General features: G+C 43.7%; 1 protein-coding gene across 4 annotated transcripts in view; it reads right to left on the reverse strand.

Moving 5' to 3' along the window:
* ank2b (ankyrin 2b, neuronal) overlaps window positions 1–20787 on the reverse strand; it is an 859694-nt gene that overhangs the window by 35918 nt on the left and 802989 nt on the right. For all 4 annotated transcript variants that reach the window (XM_072253201.1, XM_072253200.1, XM_072253199.1 and 1 more), the window contains 2 exons: window positions 6726–6872; window positions 1946–2276 (listed from right to left, as the gene is read on the reverse strand). In XM_072253201.1, the coding sequence (XP_072109302.1) occupies window positions 1946–2276; window positions 6726–6872 (478 nt within the window). The remainder of the gene's footprint in view (window positions 1–1945; window positions 2277–6725; window positions 6873–20787) is intronic.

Consider the following 20787-nt stretch of genomic DNA (forward strand, 5'->3'; position numbering starts at 1 on the left):
ATGCACAGTGCAATGTCTCCTCGCAAAAAACGCCGGCTGCCACTGCTTGCTTCCCTTACACATTTTTAACCTGATGTCTTCTCAGGAACTGTGGTGCACAAAACGTCTCGATGAAATAGAGAATGCAGCAATCTCTCATTTCCATCTGATACAGCAATATTGACATCAGAGCCTCTACTTTTCTCTCCAGTGACAGTACATTGGCCAAAAGTATGTTAGGTAGTGGTGGTTGTGTTCCCCAGAGTACATTAGGTAGTCGTAGTCTGTTCTGTCTTCCACACTTTCTCTGGAGGACTGCCATTTCCTCAATGGACTTGAATATATCATTTTAGTGCACAACATGATATTAAAGTTTCAGTAGATTTTGTGCTTCCCCTTGGAAACAGAAAGCAGCAAATGGAAGGGAAAGCATTATTTGCTTGGTTCAGTTTATGTAAAGATATCAAACTCAGTGTGGATTATATTAGCATAAGCAATATATGATACAGTACATGAAAATTTATATCTGCAGATGCTGGAAATCTGATATGTGAACAGAAAATGCTGGAAATACTCAAAAGGTCAGTCATCATGTTTGGAAAGAGAAGCAGTTAATGCTTTGGGTTGGAGACACTGCCTTTTCTGTTTCTTTTTCAACATATCCTGTGTATAAGATGCTGAGAGGCATTGACTGTGTGGTTAGCCAAAGGCTTTTTCTGTAACTGAAATGGCTAACACAAGGTGGCATAGTTTTAAGGTACTTGGAAGTAGGTACAAGGAGGATGTTGGAGGTAAGTTTTTCACACAGAAAGTGGTAGGTGCATGGAATATGCTACCAGAGATGGTGGTGGAGGCAGATACAATAGGGTCTTTTAGGAGACTCTTAGATAGGTACATGAAGCTTAGAAAAATAGAGAGATATCTAGGCAGGGATATCAAGGTTAAATCTAGGCAGTTTCTGGAGTAGGTTACATGGTCGGCAAAACATTGTGGACTGAAGGGCCTGTAATGTGCTGTAGATTTTCTATGTTCTATATCCTGGCTATGAGACGCACGCCATGAAGAGCATTTGTTTAGCAGTGGGAGCTCATCCCCACTACCACCGTTCAGCTATGACTACCAAGTCCAACTCCTGGCGCAGTTCTTATGCCTGGCGGAGCTGTTCTCACTGACAGGAGAAGGGGCAAAGGCGTGCCACTAGCGCCTTAAAACCAGTTGCTCTGGGCAGATGGGGCTCGTTAACCACGGAAGGTAGCTCACCTAGGAGAGGGAAAACTCCGATTTCAAACCTGCACTGCCTTGCGGCTATACCCGCTCACGGGAAAGGCTTTGGGAGTAAACCCCAAGGAAATATCCGGAGTCGAAGGCCCGAAGGCGGCTGCCTGCTGTACCCAGCACCGGTACGGCAACTCCCGCGATGCTGCTGGAACCGAACTGTACCGACTTTCATCGTTCCTTTGGGGGGGGGTTCCAATGCATGGGCAACAGACAGCTCTCCATTATCAACTCTGCCCTGGAGAGGCCACTCTCAGTGACTACCAGAGGCGCAGCACCCATGGTCGACCACGACCAATGGAAGCCACACACACACACACACAGGCTGACCAGCTGAGTGTTTCTAGAATTATCTGCTTTCATTTCAATACAAGGTGCATTCTCAGCTTTATGCTTTCCTTATATGCTACTTGTTTTATATTTATGAAATGGATGTCAACATGAATGAGCTAAAATAACCAATGTACTCCCTCTTTTTTGTGGGCAGCTTGACTCGCATATTAACAGAAATTAAAAGTCAGAACTATTGCAGAACAATATCTCCTAAGGAGACATTGCATTGTGCATACAAGAACATCATGCTCTTATACGAATGTTGAATAGTCCGAATCAACTTCCTTAACAATTCTACCCTGCACATGTGCCAAATTTCATCCCGCTGCACCAAAATATTAGACAGAACAGATCTTACGTATATTTTTCCTTTTGTTTATCAGTAAGTACTGACTTTTTTGCTTCAGCTTCATTTCCCTTCTGAGCTTGCCCTGAATACTCAGAGATGAATAGCTCCTCTCCTGACTTGATCAGCTGTTCCTTAGTCTGTGCAATGGCTTCCTGAGGCTTGCCACAACTGATGGAACTATCTTCCTCCAAGACAAGAGGTGGTTGTGCTCCAAAGCCCTCAGTACGTCGTTCACTGGAAACTTCTCCTAGTTCCCTTGAGCAGGAATACTCTTCATAAGTCTGCTGTCCCAGTCGTGTGATCTTCGGACTGTAAAGGTCTTCAGAAAGTGCAGAGAAACCTAGAAATGGAGAAAACAAAGTGGTTATAATAAATATCTACTTTAGTATGCAGAGATATTAATAGGTTCAAATTGTGACTAACCCACTTATTGTTCATCTTTAAATGAAATTACATTTAAAATACTAATACATTCTTTACTTCTCCATGCTCTTCAGATAAGCCAGTACTGGAAATATGCAAGTGCTAGAGCCTAAGAACAATTAGTTATAGGACCCATTCCCGACTGAAAATCTAACCTAGACACTGTCTCAAGACAGTACTTTTGTGCTTATAAACAGATGACACAATGAAATGGTGAAATAAGACTGCATCTGTTATTCATGAGGAGAGAGAACGCATCAATGGAATTAGTGTTTAATGAAACTATTATTGGATTAGGTTGGCTGACAATGGAAGAAAATAATGTTCATGGCTTTTAAAAGGTACAGAAATTAAAATTGCAATAACAGGAAAATATAACATAGAATCATACAGCACAATACAGGCCCTTCGGCCTACAAAGCTGTGCCGAATATGACCCTAACTTAGAACTACCTAGGCTTTACCCATAGCCCCCTATTTTTCTAAGCTCCATGTACCCATCCAGCAGTCTCGTAAAAGATCCTATCGCTTTTGCCGCCAGCAGCCCATTCCATGCACTCACCACTCTCTGCGTAAAAAAAACTTACCCCTGACATCTCCTCTGTACCTACTTCCAAGCAACTTAAAACTATGCCCTCTCATGCTAGCCATTTCAGCCCTGGGGAAAAGCCTCTGACTATCCACACGATCATTATCTTGTACACCTCTAGCAAATCATCTCTCATCTTCCACTGCTCCAAGAAGAAAAGGCCGAGTTCACCTAACCTGGTTAAGTCCCCCATGACTACATTCCCAGCATCATTTTCCAGCTGAACTTCCCTAATGTGCAGTTTGACTCCTAGCAAGGTGAGGCTGATGATATGGCAAAATTGCAGTCAACAGGATGAGTTGCAGTGTTAAAGGTGGTCAGAATTAAAATGGATGAATACAGGATTGAAGGAGTTATATCCACATGCACACAGTCTACAGAATAAGGTAAACGAATTTGTAGCACAATTACAGAATGGCATGTATGATGTTGTAGGCATCACTGAATCATGGCTGAAAGAAGATTATAGCTAGGAGCTTAATGTCCGAGGATACACATTACAGTGGTGCTAGAAAGTTTGTGAACCCTGTAGAATTTTCTCTATTTCTGCGTAAATATGACCTAAAATGTGATCAGATCTTCACGGAAGTCCTAAAACCAGATAAAGAGAATCCAATTATATAAATAACACAATAAACATTATCCTTGTTCATTTATTTATTGAGAAAAATGATCGAATATTACATGTCAATAGAATTGAGGAGGATAGTGATCCTAAGATAAATATCTTTGGATCAAGAGGGGGTGGGGGATGTTGGCCAGAAAAGAACTACAGTCTGCCTACCAGTGAATTTGAATGAATCAGGGACAGTGGAGGCAGACAAGCTAATTGCCTTTGTTCTTGCCATAAGGGAGAAGATAGAGTCTGCCAATTTATGAAGAGCAAACACGAGGAATTCTGCAGATGCTGGAAATTCAAGCAACACACATCAAAGTTGCTGGTGAACACAGCAGGCCAGGCAGCAACTCTAGGAAGAGGTACAGTCCACATTTCAGGCCGAAGGGTCTTGGCCCGAAACGTCGACTGTACCTCTTCCTAGAGATGCTGCCTGGCCTGCTGCGTTCACCAGCAACTTCAATTTATGAAGAGATTGTGTTCTCCATTTTGTGTGTTGGTTGCTTGGTTTGATCAGTGTTTTAAAGTCAACTCAATAATGCCTCAGGTAATCTGCTGAATTAGGGATTCCAAATAAGTAGTTATTTGTGAGGTGATTTTTGGTTGGATATAACATCCAGGTTTGTGAATGTTGGCCTGTGTCTGGTCTGTGTGTTTCAAGCTGGTTGCTGATTGAGGACAAAGAGCCATAAATTACCGATTGTCACTTGCTGGGAAGAGGGCAATAATAATTGGATGCTGGCTTGAAGCAGGGCCAATAAAAGGTGTCAAAGGTCAGACACATGACCTACACCAATGACAATGGAATGCAATATTTGAATTGGTAAGAAATGAATATAAAAGCAGATGCTTCAAGTGTACTGGCAGTGGTATCTCTGTAAGAGAACAACTACTGTGTGTGTGAGGTGCCCCACAGACGGTGGTGAAGTTCGGATACGATAGACTCCTGGATAGGTACATGGAGCTTAGAAAAATAGAGGGCTATGGGTAACCCTAGGTAATTTCCAGAGGAAGTAACATGTTCGGCACAGCATTGTGGGTCAAAGGATCTGTATTGTGCTGTAGGCTTTCTATGTTTCTATTTGGAAAGATAAGGACTGATGAGGGATGGTCAACATGGCTCAGTGTGTGGGAAATCATGTTTCATGAATTTGATTAAGTTTTTTTTAGAAGAGGTGACGAAGATGAAGACAGTACAGTGGATTTTCCTACACTGACTTTAGCAAGGCTTTTGCAAGTCCAGAAATTAGAACAAGTTTAACTGTCATACAACCGTACATAAATACTCATGATAACAGCCAAAAGAAACAGTGCTACTTCAGGGCCAAGGTGTAAAACACAGCAAGGCACACGTAATACCTATCAGAAAGCAGTAAAATACAGTCACACAAGAAAAATAGCCCAAGTCCCTGAGTCCATGACTGTTGCAGCAATCTGCAGTCAAGCACAATACATATTGTCTTGTGCTGAGCAAACACTGAAGAGCAGCACCAACTCCAGCGTGTACATTGGGTCACACCGCCTCCAGCCCTTCTGTGGAGTGCCCAGCTCTGACACATCTCTGCTGCAAACAGGCAGCACCACAAAAACATATGGGATTCAAGTTGATCTACTCAACTGAATACATAACTGGTTTGATGGTAGAAGGTAAAGGATGATGTGGAAGGTTATTTTTCAGACTGGAAGCCTGTAATCAGAGGTATGCCGCAGGGATTGGTGCTTTGGCTCTTGTTATTTGTCATGTCATACGTGCTGATCATGCCATCTATATTCTCATACAATGATATGGATGGGAATGTAGGTGGCATGATAAGCAATTTTGTAGATCTCAGGAAAAACTGGTGGTGCTGTGAATCTTAGAAAGTCATAAGATTGCAACAGGATGTGGATCAACTTAGAAACTGGGCAAAGGAATGGTAGATGGAATTTGACTCAGAAATGAGAAATTAAACATTTTGGGAATTTAAATCAGGGCAGGAACACAGGGAGTGTTGTTGAACAGCGAGACAGTGGGAGTTTAAGTACATAGTTCCTTTAGATGAGCAGGGTAGACAGGGTGGTAAACAAGCCATATGGCATACTGTGGCACTGAGCACAGGAGTTGGCACACCATCTTACAGTCATGTGAAATGTTGGTTAGGATACCATGGAATGTTGTGTATGGTTCTGCTCACCACACTACAGGAAGGATAAAATTAGGATAAAGACAGTACAGAATGGTGTTGCTGGGACTAGAGGATTTGTGTTATATGAGGTATTGGATTGCCTGGGACTGTTTTTCTGCAGCAAAAGAGGCTGAGGGGTCTATAGAGGCTTATAGAATTATGCTGGATATGGACAGCGTAATCAGTCTTTTCCTCAGGGTAGTGGAGTATAATAATAGAGGGCATAATTTTAAGATGAGAGGGGACAAAGAGGGGAAAGAGAGTCAGAAGTCCAAGCTCTTCACACAGGGTGTAGGGTATATAGAACAAGCTACTAGAGGATGTAGCAGAGGCAGTTTCAATTACAACGTTCAAAAGCCATTTGGACAGGTACCCGGATAGGAGTAATTTACATAGAACATAAAACATAGAATAGTACAGCACAGTACAGGCCCTTTGGCTCACAATGTTGTGCCGACCTTTAAACCCTGCCTCCCATATAGAGGGATATTGGCCAAATGCAGGCAAATAAAATTAGGTTGGAAAAGTATCTTGGTCAGCATGGATGAGTTGAGTTGAAGAACTCATTTCTGTGCCGTATAATTCTATGAATTAATGAAAACATTCATCTCCAAGGTTTGTTCACCTCATTACTAATTATGGCTTGATACCAAAGGGTAGTGTGTTAGATGTACCCAGTCTCTGTGTTTCCCTACTACTAATATTCAAGTTAAGCAACTTTCCTTTGACCCCACCAACAAGATACCACATCCAAACACTTGGTCATAGTCAAAACAAATTTCACTAATTTCCTTGGTAGTGCACTAGGGAAACAGTTTCTATTTTCTCCAATGGCAGAGAACAAGTGATTCAATTATAGAACCATCAATATTTGAAATCAAAAGAAAGGAATATTCAGCAGAGTGCAAAATGGACTGACTCATCCAATCCTCACAGTACACGCTTCAACTTGAAATTTCAACAGCCAAGTTGATTTACTGTGAAAAATGCATTCACCTTCACTGTGATCTTGGGCTATTGTCTGTTCAATCTCTGCATAAGTACGGGAAACATGTTCTTTGCTGGGTGATGTTTGTGTAGTTTCCAGCAGGCTGATAATATCCAGTCGATTAATTTTGTTCAAGGACTGCAATAACTTTTCATCTTGGAAAGAAAAGAGGAAAAGTAAGTAAACAGGAAATCACTGATCTTCATGGAACTGAAACAAGTCTAATTTAAGAGAAAGCATTTCCATTTTCCAGGCTATAAAATCTCAAAATTAATAAGGGTTAAAGTTCATACCACCATGCTACTGGCTTTTAGGCATCCCTAAAAGCCCCTCAGGAAAAGCTATATATTCTCCTCGAAATTTTCTAAATCTAACATAATGTATCTGTCAAGAATGTAAAAAAAAAATCAAGTATTTCTTACATTTCAGCATTCAAGCAAGCAGATACAGGTCTACAAATGATTTTGAGGCTCATCTATTAGACAACAGTTGTCTATAAAGCTCTTATGCACATGTCTGTTATAATGAGTCTGTGTAATGAATCTTGAAAACAAGGGCACAAAAAACAGGGGATAATTGAAAAAAAAATAAGTGGAGCAAATATAGTGTATAATGAGCTTTGAGCAGCAGCCAATCCGGACATTGGAAGTGGAGAGAAGGGGACTTCAATTAGATCCACTGCCCGAGGATAAAAGACGGGAGCAGTTTGCAACAGTTTTGACCAGCGGCCAATCGGTGTTTGGGATTGATTGGCAAAAGCAAGTTAAAGGAAGGCAGGGCAAGCGCAGTGGCCGTCATCGCAGAGGCCGTCGTCTGAGTGGGCACAGTCAGGAAGGTGATCTTGAAGATTTAGCTCCTCAAGGCTTCAGAGAAGAGAGACTTCAGTCAGAGAAAGCAAAGGAAAGATAAGCTCAAGATTTTTTTCCTTCTCTTCTTTACAACTGCTCTGCTAGGACAATAGAGATGCTGGGCAGGATAGTGAAATGCTCCTTTCGTGGGATGTGGGAAGACAGGGAGACCTCCAGTGTCCCTGAAGACTACCCCTGCAAGAAATATATTCCGCAGCAACTTCTAACAACCTCGTAAAGGAGTTGGAGCTGGAACTGAATGAATTCCAAAGCATTTGGGAGGCTGAGGGGGTCATAGATAGGACATATAGAGAGGTAGTTACACCCAAAGTGTAAGACACAGGAAAGTTGGTGACAGGAGGTTAAGGAGTCGGTGCAGAGTAGCCCTGTAGCCGTCCACCTCAACAACAGGTAGATCACTTTGGAAACAGATATATCGACGGGGTTGACTAACAGAGTCACAGTGGTCAGGCCTCTGGCACTGAGTTTGTATCTGTGACTCAAAGGGAAGGGAGAAGAAGAGGTAAGCTGTGGTGATACGGGATTTGTTAGGGGAACAGGCAGGAGTTTGCTCCAGTTCCAGAGAGATGTTGAAGATGTCTGTTACAGTCTCTATTAACTGGGCTGGGCTTCACAGTCTCTCCGCACCTGACCAGTTATGTTATCAGCCTCAGCAACTTTATGTGGTTGGCCCTGGCTGTGGTCTTCCTCATACCAGCTGCAGCTACACAGTGCGCCTACTACTTGGGCAGAGGGGACCCTTTCTTGTTGGCATTGTACTGTGCATCAAACTGTGCATAAAAGACATTCACCTGATCAGGTATCACTGTTGTTGTGGACTTGTTATGGTCTGAATGCCACTCCTGTGACACCTTAGACTCCTTGTGTCTATGGTGTCACAGGAATGGCTGTAAATACTCCGTGAATACTCTCATTTTGCCTTCTTTCGGGTACGGGAAAGCTCAGCTCTTGCTGACAGCCATCTGATTCCTTGAACTGAGTTCTCACTTGGCTGATGGTGAAGGGCCCTGCCCATCAGATTCTTCATGCACAGCTAATGTCTGAATTTCACTATCATGAGAAGCTGGCTGCAGTATAGATGTGATTATTGGCCTTCGCCTTGTGGTCTGTGTGTCTGCCTAGAAAGTCTGGAAAGCAATACAGAGATTTTGTCAAGGTTCATCCCAAGCAGCTATTTAACAGGAGGAAGAATCATGACCAGAGAGTACTGACAATAACATGTTACTGAAAACAGAAGGACGTGTGGCATGGGGTCAGTATGACATGAGTTTCAATATCCAGACCATTCCAAAGATTGTACATGATATAAAACTTGGAAACACTGACAAAGGAGAGTTCAGGAGAATGTTAAGATACTGGCAAAATGGATAGATACGTGAAAGAATAAAGATAAATATGAAATGACTTATGTAGGTAGGAAAATAAGGTGAAGCAATATAAAGTAATTGAACCAAATGTGGACGTTGGCATGTATACGGCCAACTATTTAAAGGTGAATAGACAAGCAGAGTATGAAAACGGGGCTTGGAACTCAAGAGTGACTGTTGTGACAAAACTTCCAAACCAAAGATAAGGACGCTGTAGCTTTTTAGAATGTATGATGGAGATTTACTAGGTTTAAAGGTTGAAAAATATCTTATGTGGAAAAACTAGAGATTCTAGAATTGACATCCTTGATGTTCGAGTGATTTCTGGGTTCAGGATATATACATTTAGCAATTGACTTTGGCTACCAGTCTTCACATCTGAATATGTCTTGTGGATTTAATCTGGAGTACAGCTCTGAACAATGGGTTCCTAAAAGCAGTAAATCCCAGACCAGACAATGCTGATTAAAATCTATTTGGATACCTGTGGTGTGGATGTGAAGCAGGAAATTGTGAAGGTTGTGTGCAGTTTCGAAGAAAGCATTGTCCATACATTGTAAATATGGAGTTGGCCTTTGATGTTTGGCACATAAAATATCAAGCCCCACATTGGGCCAGCAAATCTTTCGACCGAAAGCGTCTCCATATGATGCCTGCTGTACCTTGTTTTGTCGAATAAAGAAGCTGCTTTGTATCTACGGTATTTTTCTCTAGTGACTTCATTCATGCAACAACACTTAAAGTAAACAAGGTGAAGTAAAATTTAATCATGTACAGTATTTAAAACTATAAGAGTTTTCAATACAAAAAAACTGATTTCAGTGGAAATGTCTGAAATTAAATAACAGAGGTTTAATGTCACTGGCAAGAAAGCAAAAAGTGATTGAGTTCAAGAATGCAGACACAGGGAGTTGTAACATATTTATTTAGTTATCTAATTCAGAGGTACAGTGCAGAACAGGTCCTTCCAGTCCAAAAGCTGCACCGCCCAGCAAGCCATCACAGGGCAAATTACAATAACCTATTAACCATCTAACTCGTTTGCCTTTGGACTGTGGGAGGAAAGCAGGGCACCCAGATGAAAGCCAGACAGTCACAGGAGAACATACAAACTCCTTAAAGACGGTGCCAGAATTAAACTCTGAACTCAATGACACAAACCATGTTGAGCTGAAGTGCCAAACTTCAGACATTTAATCTGTGATGATACTCCAACTACAAAAGTCTTGTGAGTTATTGAGGGGCTGATTTTAGGGCAGTACAGTTCAAGAACCGGGCCGGTTTCTACAGTCCTCATGTCACTGCCAACCATGATGCCAAATCAAACCGGTTCCACATGCCGCTACATGATTCATTTCCCTTCATTCCTTCGTGATCATAAATGTGCCTGTCATGCCTGCTTCCACAAACAGTTCTGACTGTGTGCTCCAGGCACCTGTGTAAAAAAAAACTTGCCCACACATCTCAGGGCAACACAGAACATAAGACAGTACTGGGCAGAAATTGGCCTACTGGCCCACAATGTTAAGCTGAAATAAGATGCTGGAAATCCAGAGTAACACACACAGAATGTTGGAGGAACTCAGCAGGTGAGGAAGCGTCTATATAAAGGAATAAACGGTGATGTTTCGGACTGATGAAGGGTGCCAACCTTTCCACAGATGCTGCCTAACCTGTTGAGTTCCTCCAGTATTTTGTATGTGTTACTGACGGTCTATTGTACTTGCCTCTACCACCAGCCTCGGCAGCACATTCCAGGCACCCAACACTTTGTGTAAAAAAACTTGCCCTGCATATTTCCTTTGATATTACCCCATCTCACCATAAATGCATGCCTTCTGTTTTTAGACATTTCAACCGTAGGAAAAATATACTGGTGATCTATTCTATCTTTCCCTCTCTTAATCTTATAAATCTATCACATTTCCCTTCAGCCTCCACTGCTGACTTCTCAGGATAACGCCTGGATTAGAGGGCATTAGAGGAGCATTAGAGGAGCAGATTGGGAGGCGGATTTTGGAAAGGTGCAAAAATAACAGGGTTGTTATCATGGGTGACTTTAACTTCCCTAATATTGATTGGCACCTGATTAGTTCCAAGGGTTTAGATGGGGCAGAGTTTGTTAAGTGTGTCCAGGACGGATTCCTGTCACAGTATGTGGAGAGGCCGACTAGGGGGAATGCCATACTAGAACTAGTACTAGGTAATGAACTGGGTCAGGTCACAGATCTCTCAGTGGGTGAGCATCTGGGGGACAGTGACCACCGCTCCCTGGCCTTTAGCATTATCATGGAAAAGGATAGAATCAGAGAGGACAGGAAAATTTTTAATTGGGGAAGGGCATATTATGAGGCTCTAAGGCTAGAACTTGCGGGTGTGAGTTGGGATGATGTTTTTGCAGGGAAATGTACTATGGACATGTGGTCGATTTTTAGAGATCTCTTGTAGGATGTTAGGGATAAATTTGTCCCGGTGAGGAAGATAAAGAATGGTAGGGTGAAGGAACCGTGGGTGACAAGTGAGGTGGAAAATCTAGTCAGGTGGAAGAAGGCAGCATACATGAGGTTTAGGAAGCAAGGATCAGATGGGTCTATTGAGGAATATAGGGAAGCAAGAAAGGAGCTTAAGAAGGGGCTGAGAAGGCCTTGGTGAGTAGGGTAAAGGAAAACCCCAAGGCATTCTTCAATTATGTGAAGAAAAAAAGGATGACAGGAGTGAAGGTAGGACCGATTAAAGATAAAGGTGGGAAGATGTGCCTGGAAGCTGCAGAAGTGAACGAGGTCCTCAATGAATACTTCTCTTCGGTATTCACCAATGAGAGGGAACTTGATGATGGTGAGGACAATATGAGTGAGGTTGATGTTCTGGAGCATGTTGATATTAAGGGAGGGGAGGTGTTGGAGTTGTTAAAATACATTGGGACGGTTAAGTCCCCGGGGCCTGACGGAATATTCCCCAGGCTGCTCCACAAGGCGAGGGAAGAGATTGCTGAGCCTCTGGCTAGGATCTTTATGTCCTCGTTGTCCACGGGAATGGTACCGGAGGATTGGAGGGAGGCGAATGTTGTCCCCTTGTTCAAAAAAGGTAGGGATAGCCTGGGTAATTATAGACCAGTGAGCCTTACGTCTGTGGTGGGAAAGCTGTTGGATAAGATTCTTAGAGATAGGATCTCTGGGCATTTAGAGAATCATGGTCTATCAGGGACAGTCAGCATGGCTTTGTGATCCTGTCTAACAAGCCTGATAGAGTTCTTTGAGGAGGTGACCAGGCATATAGATGAGGGTAGTGCAGTGGATGTGATCTATATGGATTTCAGTAAGGCATTTGACAAGGTTCCACATGGTAGGCTTATTCAGAAAGTCAGAAGGCATGGGATCCAGGGAAGTTTGGCCAGGTGGATTCAGAATTGGCTTGCCTGCAGAAGGTACAGGGTCATGGTGGAGGGAGTACATTCAGAGACACATTGATAGGATGCAGAAGTGGGCTGAGAAGTGACAGATAGAGTTCAACCCGGAGAAGTGTGAGGTGGTACACTTTGGAAGGACAAACTCCAAGGCAGACTACAAAGTAAATGGCAGGATACTTGGTAGTGTGGAGGAGCAGAGGGATCTGGGGGTACATGTCCACAGATTCCTGAAAGTTGCCTCACAGGTGGATAGAGTAGTTAAGAAAGCTTATGGGGTGTTAGCTTTCATAAGTCGAGGGATAGAGTTTAAGAGTCGCGATGTAATGATGCAGCTCTATAAAACTCTGGTTAGGCCACACTTGGAGTACTGTGTCCAGTTCTGGTCACCTCACTGTAGGAAGGATGTGGAAGCATTGGAAAGGGTACAGAGGAAATTTACCAGGATGCTGCCTGATTTAGAGAGTATGCATTATGATCAGAGATTAAGGGAGCTAGGGTTTTACTCTTTGGAGAGAAGGAGGATGAGAGGAGACATGATAGAGGTGTACAATATAATAAGAGGAATAGATAGAGTGGATAGCCAGCACTTCTTCCCCTGGGCACCACTGCTCAATACAAGAGGACATGGCTTTAAGGTAAGGGGTGGGAAGTTCAAGGGGGATATTAGAGGAAGGTTTTTACTCAGAGTGGTTGGTGCATGGAATGCACTGCCTGAGTCAGTGGTGGAGGCAGATACACTCTTGCAGTTTAAGAGACTACTAGACAGGTATATGAAGGAATTTAAGGTGGGGGGTTATATGGGAGGCAGGGTTTGAGGGTTGGCACAACATTGTGGGCCAAAAGGCCTATAATGTGCTGTACTATTCTATGTTCTATGTGCTATAAGAGTAGGTTGTATTCTCTGGAGCGGCACAGCTTTGTGGGCCGAAGGGCTTGAATTGTGCTGTAGGTTCTCTATGTTTCTATGTAATATTTCAGGTGTTGACTAAACATAGTTTTATAAAGCTGCAACGTAACTTCCTGACTCTTGAACTCCATTCCTTGCCATATGCCTTCTATACCACCCTATCAACCCACTTTCAGAAAGCTTTGAACTGGACCCCAAAATCCCTCTACTCCTCAAAATAGTTACAGGTTTTCCTATTAACAGCTGTACTGTATCTTTATATTTGATCTTGCATTTCACATTTGGCCGGGTTAAATGCTATCTGCCATTTTGCCACACTTATTAGGAACTTGCTTTGGAAGTCTTTTACACTATCCACAATACCATAAGGCCATAATACACAGGAGCACAATCAGACCATTCAGTCCATTGAGTCTTTCCGCCATTCCATTGTGGCTGATTTATTATCCCTCTTAATCCCATTTTCCTGACTTCTCCTTGTTATCTTTGGCACCCTGATTAATCAAGAACCTATCAACCACCAACTTAAATATACCCAAGGAACTGGCTTGCACAGTTTTGGCAAAGAACTCCACAGATTCACCATCACCTGGCTAAAGAAATGTTTCCTCATCTCTGTTCTAAATTCACACCCCTCAATTCTGAGGCTGTTCCCTATGGTGCTGGACTCCCCCACATCATCTCTACGTCTACTCTATCTAGGACATTCAATTTCCATAGAACAGAATTAGGCCATTTGACCCATTGAGTCTGCTCCACCATTTCAACACAGCTGATCCATTTTCCCTCTCAGCCTCAATCTCCTACCTTCTCCCCATATCCCTTCACGCCCTGACTAATTTAAGAATCTATCAACCTATGCCTTTAACATACCCAATTTGGCCTCCACAGCCAAGTGTGGCAACTAATTCCACAGATTCACCACTATCTGGCTGAAGAAATTCCTCCTCATTTCTGTTCTAAAAGGCCGCCCCTCTATTCTGAGGCTGTCCTCTGATCTTGCACTTTCCCACCACCGGAAACATCTTCTCCACATCCACTATATTGAGGCCTTTCAACATTCAATAGGTTTCAATGAGGTTTCACTCCCCCCCCATTCTTCTGAATTCCAGAGAGCAGAGGCCCAGAACCATCAAACGTTCCTCATATGACAAGCCTTTCAATTCCAGAATCATTTTCGTGAACCTCCTTTGAACAGTCTCAATTGTCAGCACATTCTTTCTTAGATAAGGGGCGCAAAACTGCTCACAGTATCCTAAGTGAGGCCTTACCAGTGCTTTATAAAGCCTCAACATTCTATTCTTGCTTTTGTATTCTAGACCTCTTGAAATGTATGCTAACATCACATACGTCTTCCTCACCACAGACTCAACTTGAAAATTAACCTTTAGGGAATCCTGCGAGAACTCCCAAGTCCCTTTGCACCTCAGGTTTTTGAATTTTCTCTCCATTTAGAAAATAGTCTACGCTTGTATTTCTTCTACCAAAGTGCACGACCCTATGTTTCCCAGCTGTATTCTATCTGCCTTTTCTTTATCCATTCTCCTAATCTGTATAAACCCTTCTGTAGCCTCTCCACTTTCTCAAAACTAACTGCCTTCCCCCATCTTCATAATTGTCTGCAAACCTGGCCAAAAATCCATCAATTCCATCATCCAAATCATTGACATATAACGTAAAAAGAAGCAGTCCCAACACTGACCCTTGTGGAATGTCACTAGTCACCAGCAGCCAATCAGAAAAGGTTCCCTTTATTCCCATCTTTGGCCTCTTGCCAATAAGCCAATGCTCTACCATGGTAGTATTTTTCCTATAACTTGTTAAGCAGCCTCATGTGTGGCACCTTTGAGTACCTTGCCTGCTATTTCTTCAAAAAATTCCAACAGATTAGTTAGACAAGATTTTTCCTTCGGGAAACCATGCTGACTACAGCCTAATTTATCTTGGTCCTCCAAGTGCCCAAAAACATATCCTTAATAATCAATTCCAACATCTTCCCAATCAACACACACAAAAAATGCTGGAGGAACTCAGCAGACCAGGCAGCATCAATGGAAAGGAATAAACAGTCAATGTTTCAGGCCAGGACCTTTCATCAAGACTGGAAGAAAATATGAGAAGTCAGAGTAAGAAGGTGGGGGAAGGGAGGAAGAAGTTAAAGGTAATAGGTGAAACTGGGAGAGAGGGAGGGGGTGAAGTTGAGAAGTTGATTTGTGAAAGAGATGAAGGGCTGGAGGAGGGAGAATCGGATAGGAGAGGCTAGAAGACCATGGGAAAAAAGGAAAGAGGAGGAGCATCGGAGGAGGGCGACGGGCAGGTAAGGAAAAAGGTGAGAAAGGGTAACGGGAATGGGGAATGGTGAGGAGGGAGGGACAATTAACGGAAGTTCAAGAAATCGATGTTCATGCTATCAGGTTGGAGGCTAGTCAGACAGAACACAAGGTGTTGCTCCTCCAACCTGAGTGTGGCCTTTTTGTGGCCGTAGAGGAGGCCATGGATTAATGTGTTTAAATGGCTACCGAGAGACCATACTTTTTCAGGCAGGTGCTCGGTGAAGCGGTCTCCCAATCTACATCGGGTCTCACCAATATACAGGAGGTCTTGCTGGGAGCACTGGATAGAGTAGATGACCCCAACAGGCTCACAGGTGACGTGTCACGTCACCTAGAAGGATTGGTTTAGACCCTGAATAGTAGTGAGGGAGAAGGTGCAGGGGCAGGTGTAGCACTTGCTCCACTTGCCAGGAAGGAGATCAGTAAGAAGGGACGAGCGGACAAGGGAGTCACATAGGGAGGAATCCCTGTGGAAAGTGGAAAGTGGGGCGACGGAAAGATGTGCTTTGTGGTGGGATCTTGTTGGAGATGCTGCATTATAGAGAATTACGTGCTGGACGCAGAGGCCAATGAGGTGGTAGTTGAGGACAAGAGGAACCCTATTCCTGGTAGGGTGGCGAGAGGCTGGGGTGAGGGCAGACATATGCCAAATGGAAGAGACGCAGTTGAAGGCACACTTGATTATAGAGGAAGGCAAGTCCCTTTCTTTGAAGAAGAAGGGCATTTCATTAGTTCTGGAATGAAAAACACCAATGTAATCATCAGGTGGTGTAAGAAGAGCTGTGGAGTGACACCGGTGTAGGCTTGGAATATGGACTGCTCCACATAGCTAACAAAAATGGCAGGCATAGCTAGGACCCATATGAGTGCCCATGGTTACACCCTTGACTTGAATGGGGAGGAGCTCAAGGAGAAATGATTGAGAGTGGGGGCCAGTTCCGCCAGATGGTGGAGAGTGGTGGTGGAGGGGAACTGGTTTGATCTGTTGTCAAGAAAGAAGTGGACAGCTGTAAGGCCCTCATGATGGGGGATAGAGGTGTATAAAGACTGGACATCCATAAAGAAAATAAGATGACCAGGGCTAGGGAACTTGAAGTCATGGAAAAGATCAGTAGCATGTGAAGTATCATGGATCTGGGTACAAAGGGACCTAATCAGGGAAGATAAAATAGAGTCAAGGTATGCAGATATAGGTTTGGTGGGGCAGGAACAAGCAGAAACAATGGGTTTAATTGGACAGGCAGGTTTATGCATCCTCGGTAGGAGGTAGAAACGGGAGGATTGGGGTAAGGGCACTATGAGGTTGGTAGCAGTGGATGGGAGATCCCCAGAGTTAATAAGGTTGGTGATAGTCAAGGTAAAGTTCCCTGGCCCCGACCATCTCATTTTCATTATGAATGTCATTAACTTTGGATCCAACTTCCACCCTTCCTTCAAATTGACTTGGTCCGCTTCTGATACCTCCTTCCCCTTTCTCAATCTCCCTGCCTATCTCTGGAGAGAGTCTATCCACCAATACCTTTTATAAACCCACTGATTCTTACAGCTACCTGGACTATATCTCTTCACACCCTGTCACTTGTTAAAATGCCATCCCCTTCTCTCAGTTCCTCCACCTCCACAGTATTTGCTCTCAGGATGTGGCTTTTCATTCTAGAACTAATGAGATGTCCTCCTTATTGAAAGAAAGATACTTTCCTTCCTCCACCATCAACGCTGTCCTCACCACATCATCCCACCACAATGCCAGGGATGGTGTTCCTCTTTTCCTCACCTACCACCCCAATTAGCCTCCATGTCCAGCACAAAATTCTCTGTAATTCTGCCATCTCCAACAGGATTCCACCACCAAACACATCTTTCCCTCATTTCACAGGGATCACTCCTTATGTGACTCCCTTGCCCACTCGTCCCTCCACACTGATCTTCATCCTGGTAATTATTCTTGCAAATGGAACCAGTGTCACACCTGCTCCTACATCGCCTCCCTCACTACCATTCAGGGCCCCAAACAGTCCTTCCAGATGAGGCAACACTTCACTTGTGAGTTTGTTGGGGTTATCTACGGTATCTCAGTGTGGCCTCCTGTATATCGGTGAGACAAGACGTAGATTAGGTGACCGCTTCATCACGCACCTACTGTCCATCAGAAAAAGCAGGATCTCCCAGTTGCCTCCCATTTCAATTCTACTTCAGTTCCCATTCTGACAAGTCAATCCACAGCCTTCCCTTTACTGCCGTGGTGAGGCCACAGCCAGGTTGGAGGAGCAACACCATATGTTCCACCTGGGTAGCCTCCAACCTGATGGCATGATCAATGAATTCTCAAAACCGGTAACTGCCCCTCCCCTTTCACCATTTCCCATTTCTGTTCCCCTCTCTCAGATATTTCCTTACCTGCTCATCACCTCCCTCTGGTGCTTCTCTTCCTTCCCTTTCTTCGACGGTCTTCTACCCTTTCCTATCAGATTCCCCCTCCTCTAGCATTTATTTCTTTCACCAACTTCCCAGTTCTTTATTTCACCCTTCCCCTCTCCCAGTTTCACCTATCACCTTGCACTTCTTCCTCCCTTCTACCCCTCTCCCACACCTTCTTACCCTGACTTCTCAAATTTTTTCCAGTCCTGATGAAGGGTCTCGGCCAGAAACGTTGACTGTTTATTCCTTTCCATAGATGCTTAGATGCTGCCTACCTGCTGAGTTTCGCCAACATTTTGTGTTGCCTTGAATTTCCAGCATTTGCAGATTTTCTGGTGTTTGTGGATCTTCCCAACCACTGAGGTGAGACCTGTAATTTTCTTTCTTCGGCTTCTCTACCTTTTTGAAGAGTGGATTGATTTTGCAATTTTTCATTCCTCCAGAACAATGCCAGAATCAATTGATTCTTGAAAGATATTTACTAACGCCTCCACAATCTCTTCAGCCACCTCCTTCCGAACTATGGGGTGTAGACCATCTGGTCTAGTTGACCTACCTACCTTCAGACCTTTCAGTTTCTCAAGAACCTTTGCATAGTAATGGCAACTGCACACAATTCTGCCCCCTGACACTCTCAAACTTTTAGCATACTCCTAGTGTCTTCTACAGTGAGGACAGATGCAAAATTCTTCTTCAGTTCATCTGTCATTTCCTTGTCACCCATTACTGCCTCTCCAGCATAATTTTCCTGTAGTCCGATATCTACCCTTGCCTCTTTTTTTGCACTTTATGTATCTGATGAAACTTTTGGTATCTTCTCTAATATTATTAACCAGCTTATTTTCGTATTCCATCTTTTACTTTCTAATGACTTTTCTAGTTGCCTTCTGTTGGCTTTTGAAATCTTTCCAATCCTCTAATTTCCCATGAATTTTTGCTCTATATACCCTCCCTTTGGCTTTTATGTTGTTAGCCACCATTGTGTCATCTTGCCTTTAGAATACTTCCTCCTCTTTTGGATGGGTATGTCCTGCACCTTCTGAATTGTTCGCAAAAATTGCAGCTAGGGTCCAGGATGCTTCTGATCGCATCCACGATATCCTGAAGTGGGAAGGAGAACAGCTAGAGGTCGTGGTACATAAAGGTACCAACGACACAGGCAGGAAAAGGGAAGAGGTCCTGAAAGCAGACTACAGGGAGTTAGGAAGGAAGTTGAGAAGCAGGACCACAAAGGTAGTAATCTTGGGATTACTGCCTGTGCCACGTAACAGTGAGTTTAGGATTAGCATGAGGTGGAGGATAAATGCGTGGGTAAGGGATTGGAGCAGGGGGCAGGGAATCAGATTTCTGGATCACTGGGACCTCTTTTGGGGCAGGAGTGACCTGTACAAAAAGGACGGGTTGCACTTGAATCTCAAGGGGTCCAATATCCTGGAGGGGAGGTTTGCTAAGGCTATTGAGGAGAGTTTAAACTAGGATTGCTGGGGGGTGGGAACCAAACTGAAGAGACAGAGGAAGAGGCGGTTGGCTCACAAATAGAGAAAGCTTGGAGACAGTGCGAGCGGGAGGATAGGCAGGTGATAGAGAAGGGATGTGCTCAGACTGATGGTTTGAGATGTGTCTATTTTAATGCAAGGAGTATTATGAGCAAAGCGGATGAACTTAGAGCATGAATCAGTTCTTGGATCTATGGTGTTGTGGCCATTACAGAGACTTGGATGGCACAGGGGCAGGAATGGTTGCTTCTAGTGCCGGACTTTAGATGTTTCAGAAAGGACAGGGAGGGAGGCAAAAGAGGTGAGGGCATGGCACTGTTGATCAGAGATAGTGTCACGGCTGCAGAAAAGGAGGAAGACTTGGAGGGATTGTCTACAGAGTCTCTGTGGGTGGAAGTTAGGAGCACGAAAGGGTCAATAACTCTACTGGGTGTTTTTAATAGACCACCCAATAGTAACAGGGACATCGAGGAGCAGATAGGGAGACAGATTCTGGAAAGGTGTAATAATAACAGGGTTGTCGTGGTGGGAGATGTTAATTTCCCAAATATTGATTGACAGTAATGGAGGATGAGAGGTGACCTGATAGAGGTGTATAAGATGATGAGAGGCATTGATCGTGTGGATAGTCAGAGGCGTTCTCTCAGGGCTGAAACGGCTAGCACTAGAGGACACAGTTTTAAGGTGCTTGGAACTAGGAACAGAGGAGATGTCAGGGGTAAGTTTTTTTACACAGAGAGTGGTGAGTGCGTGGAATGGGCTGCCAGTGACGGTGGTGGAGGCGGATATGACAGGGTCTTTTAAGGGATTCCTACACAGGTACATGGAGCTCAGAAAAATAGAGTGCTATAGGTAACCCTAGGTAATTTCTAAGTTAAGAACATGTTTGGCACAGCTTTGTGGACCAAAGGGCCTGTATGGTGCCGTAGGTTTTCTATTATTCTATGTTTCTATTGCTGCTCTGTCATCATCTCAGCTAGTGTTCCTAATTAATCAATTTTGGCCAGCTCCTCTCTCATGCCTCTGTAATTCCCTTTACTCCAATGTAATACTGATACATCTGACTTTAACCTTCTCCTTCTCAAATTACTGGCTGAATTCTATCATACTGTGATCACTGACCCCTAAGGTGTCCTTTACCTTAAGCTCTGTAATCAATTCCAGTTCATTGCACAAGACCCAATTCAGAATAGCTGATCCCCTAGTGGGCTCAATCATGAGCTGCTCTAAAAACCTATCTGACAGGCATTCTAGAAAATTCCCCTCTTGGGATC

This window comes from Mobula birostris, chromosome 3 (assembly GCF_030028105.1).
Source record: "Mobula birostris isolate sMobBir1 chromosome 3, sMobBir1.hap1, whole genome shotgun sequence".
Classification (NCBI taxonomy): domain Eukaryota; kingdom Metazoa; phylum Chordata; class Chondrichthyes; order Myliobatiformes; family Myliobatidae; genus Mobula; species Mobula birostris.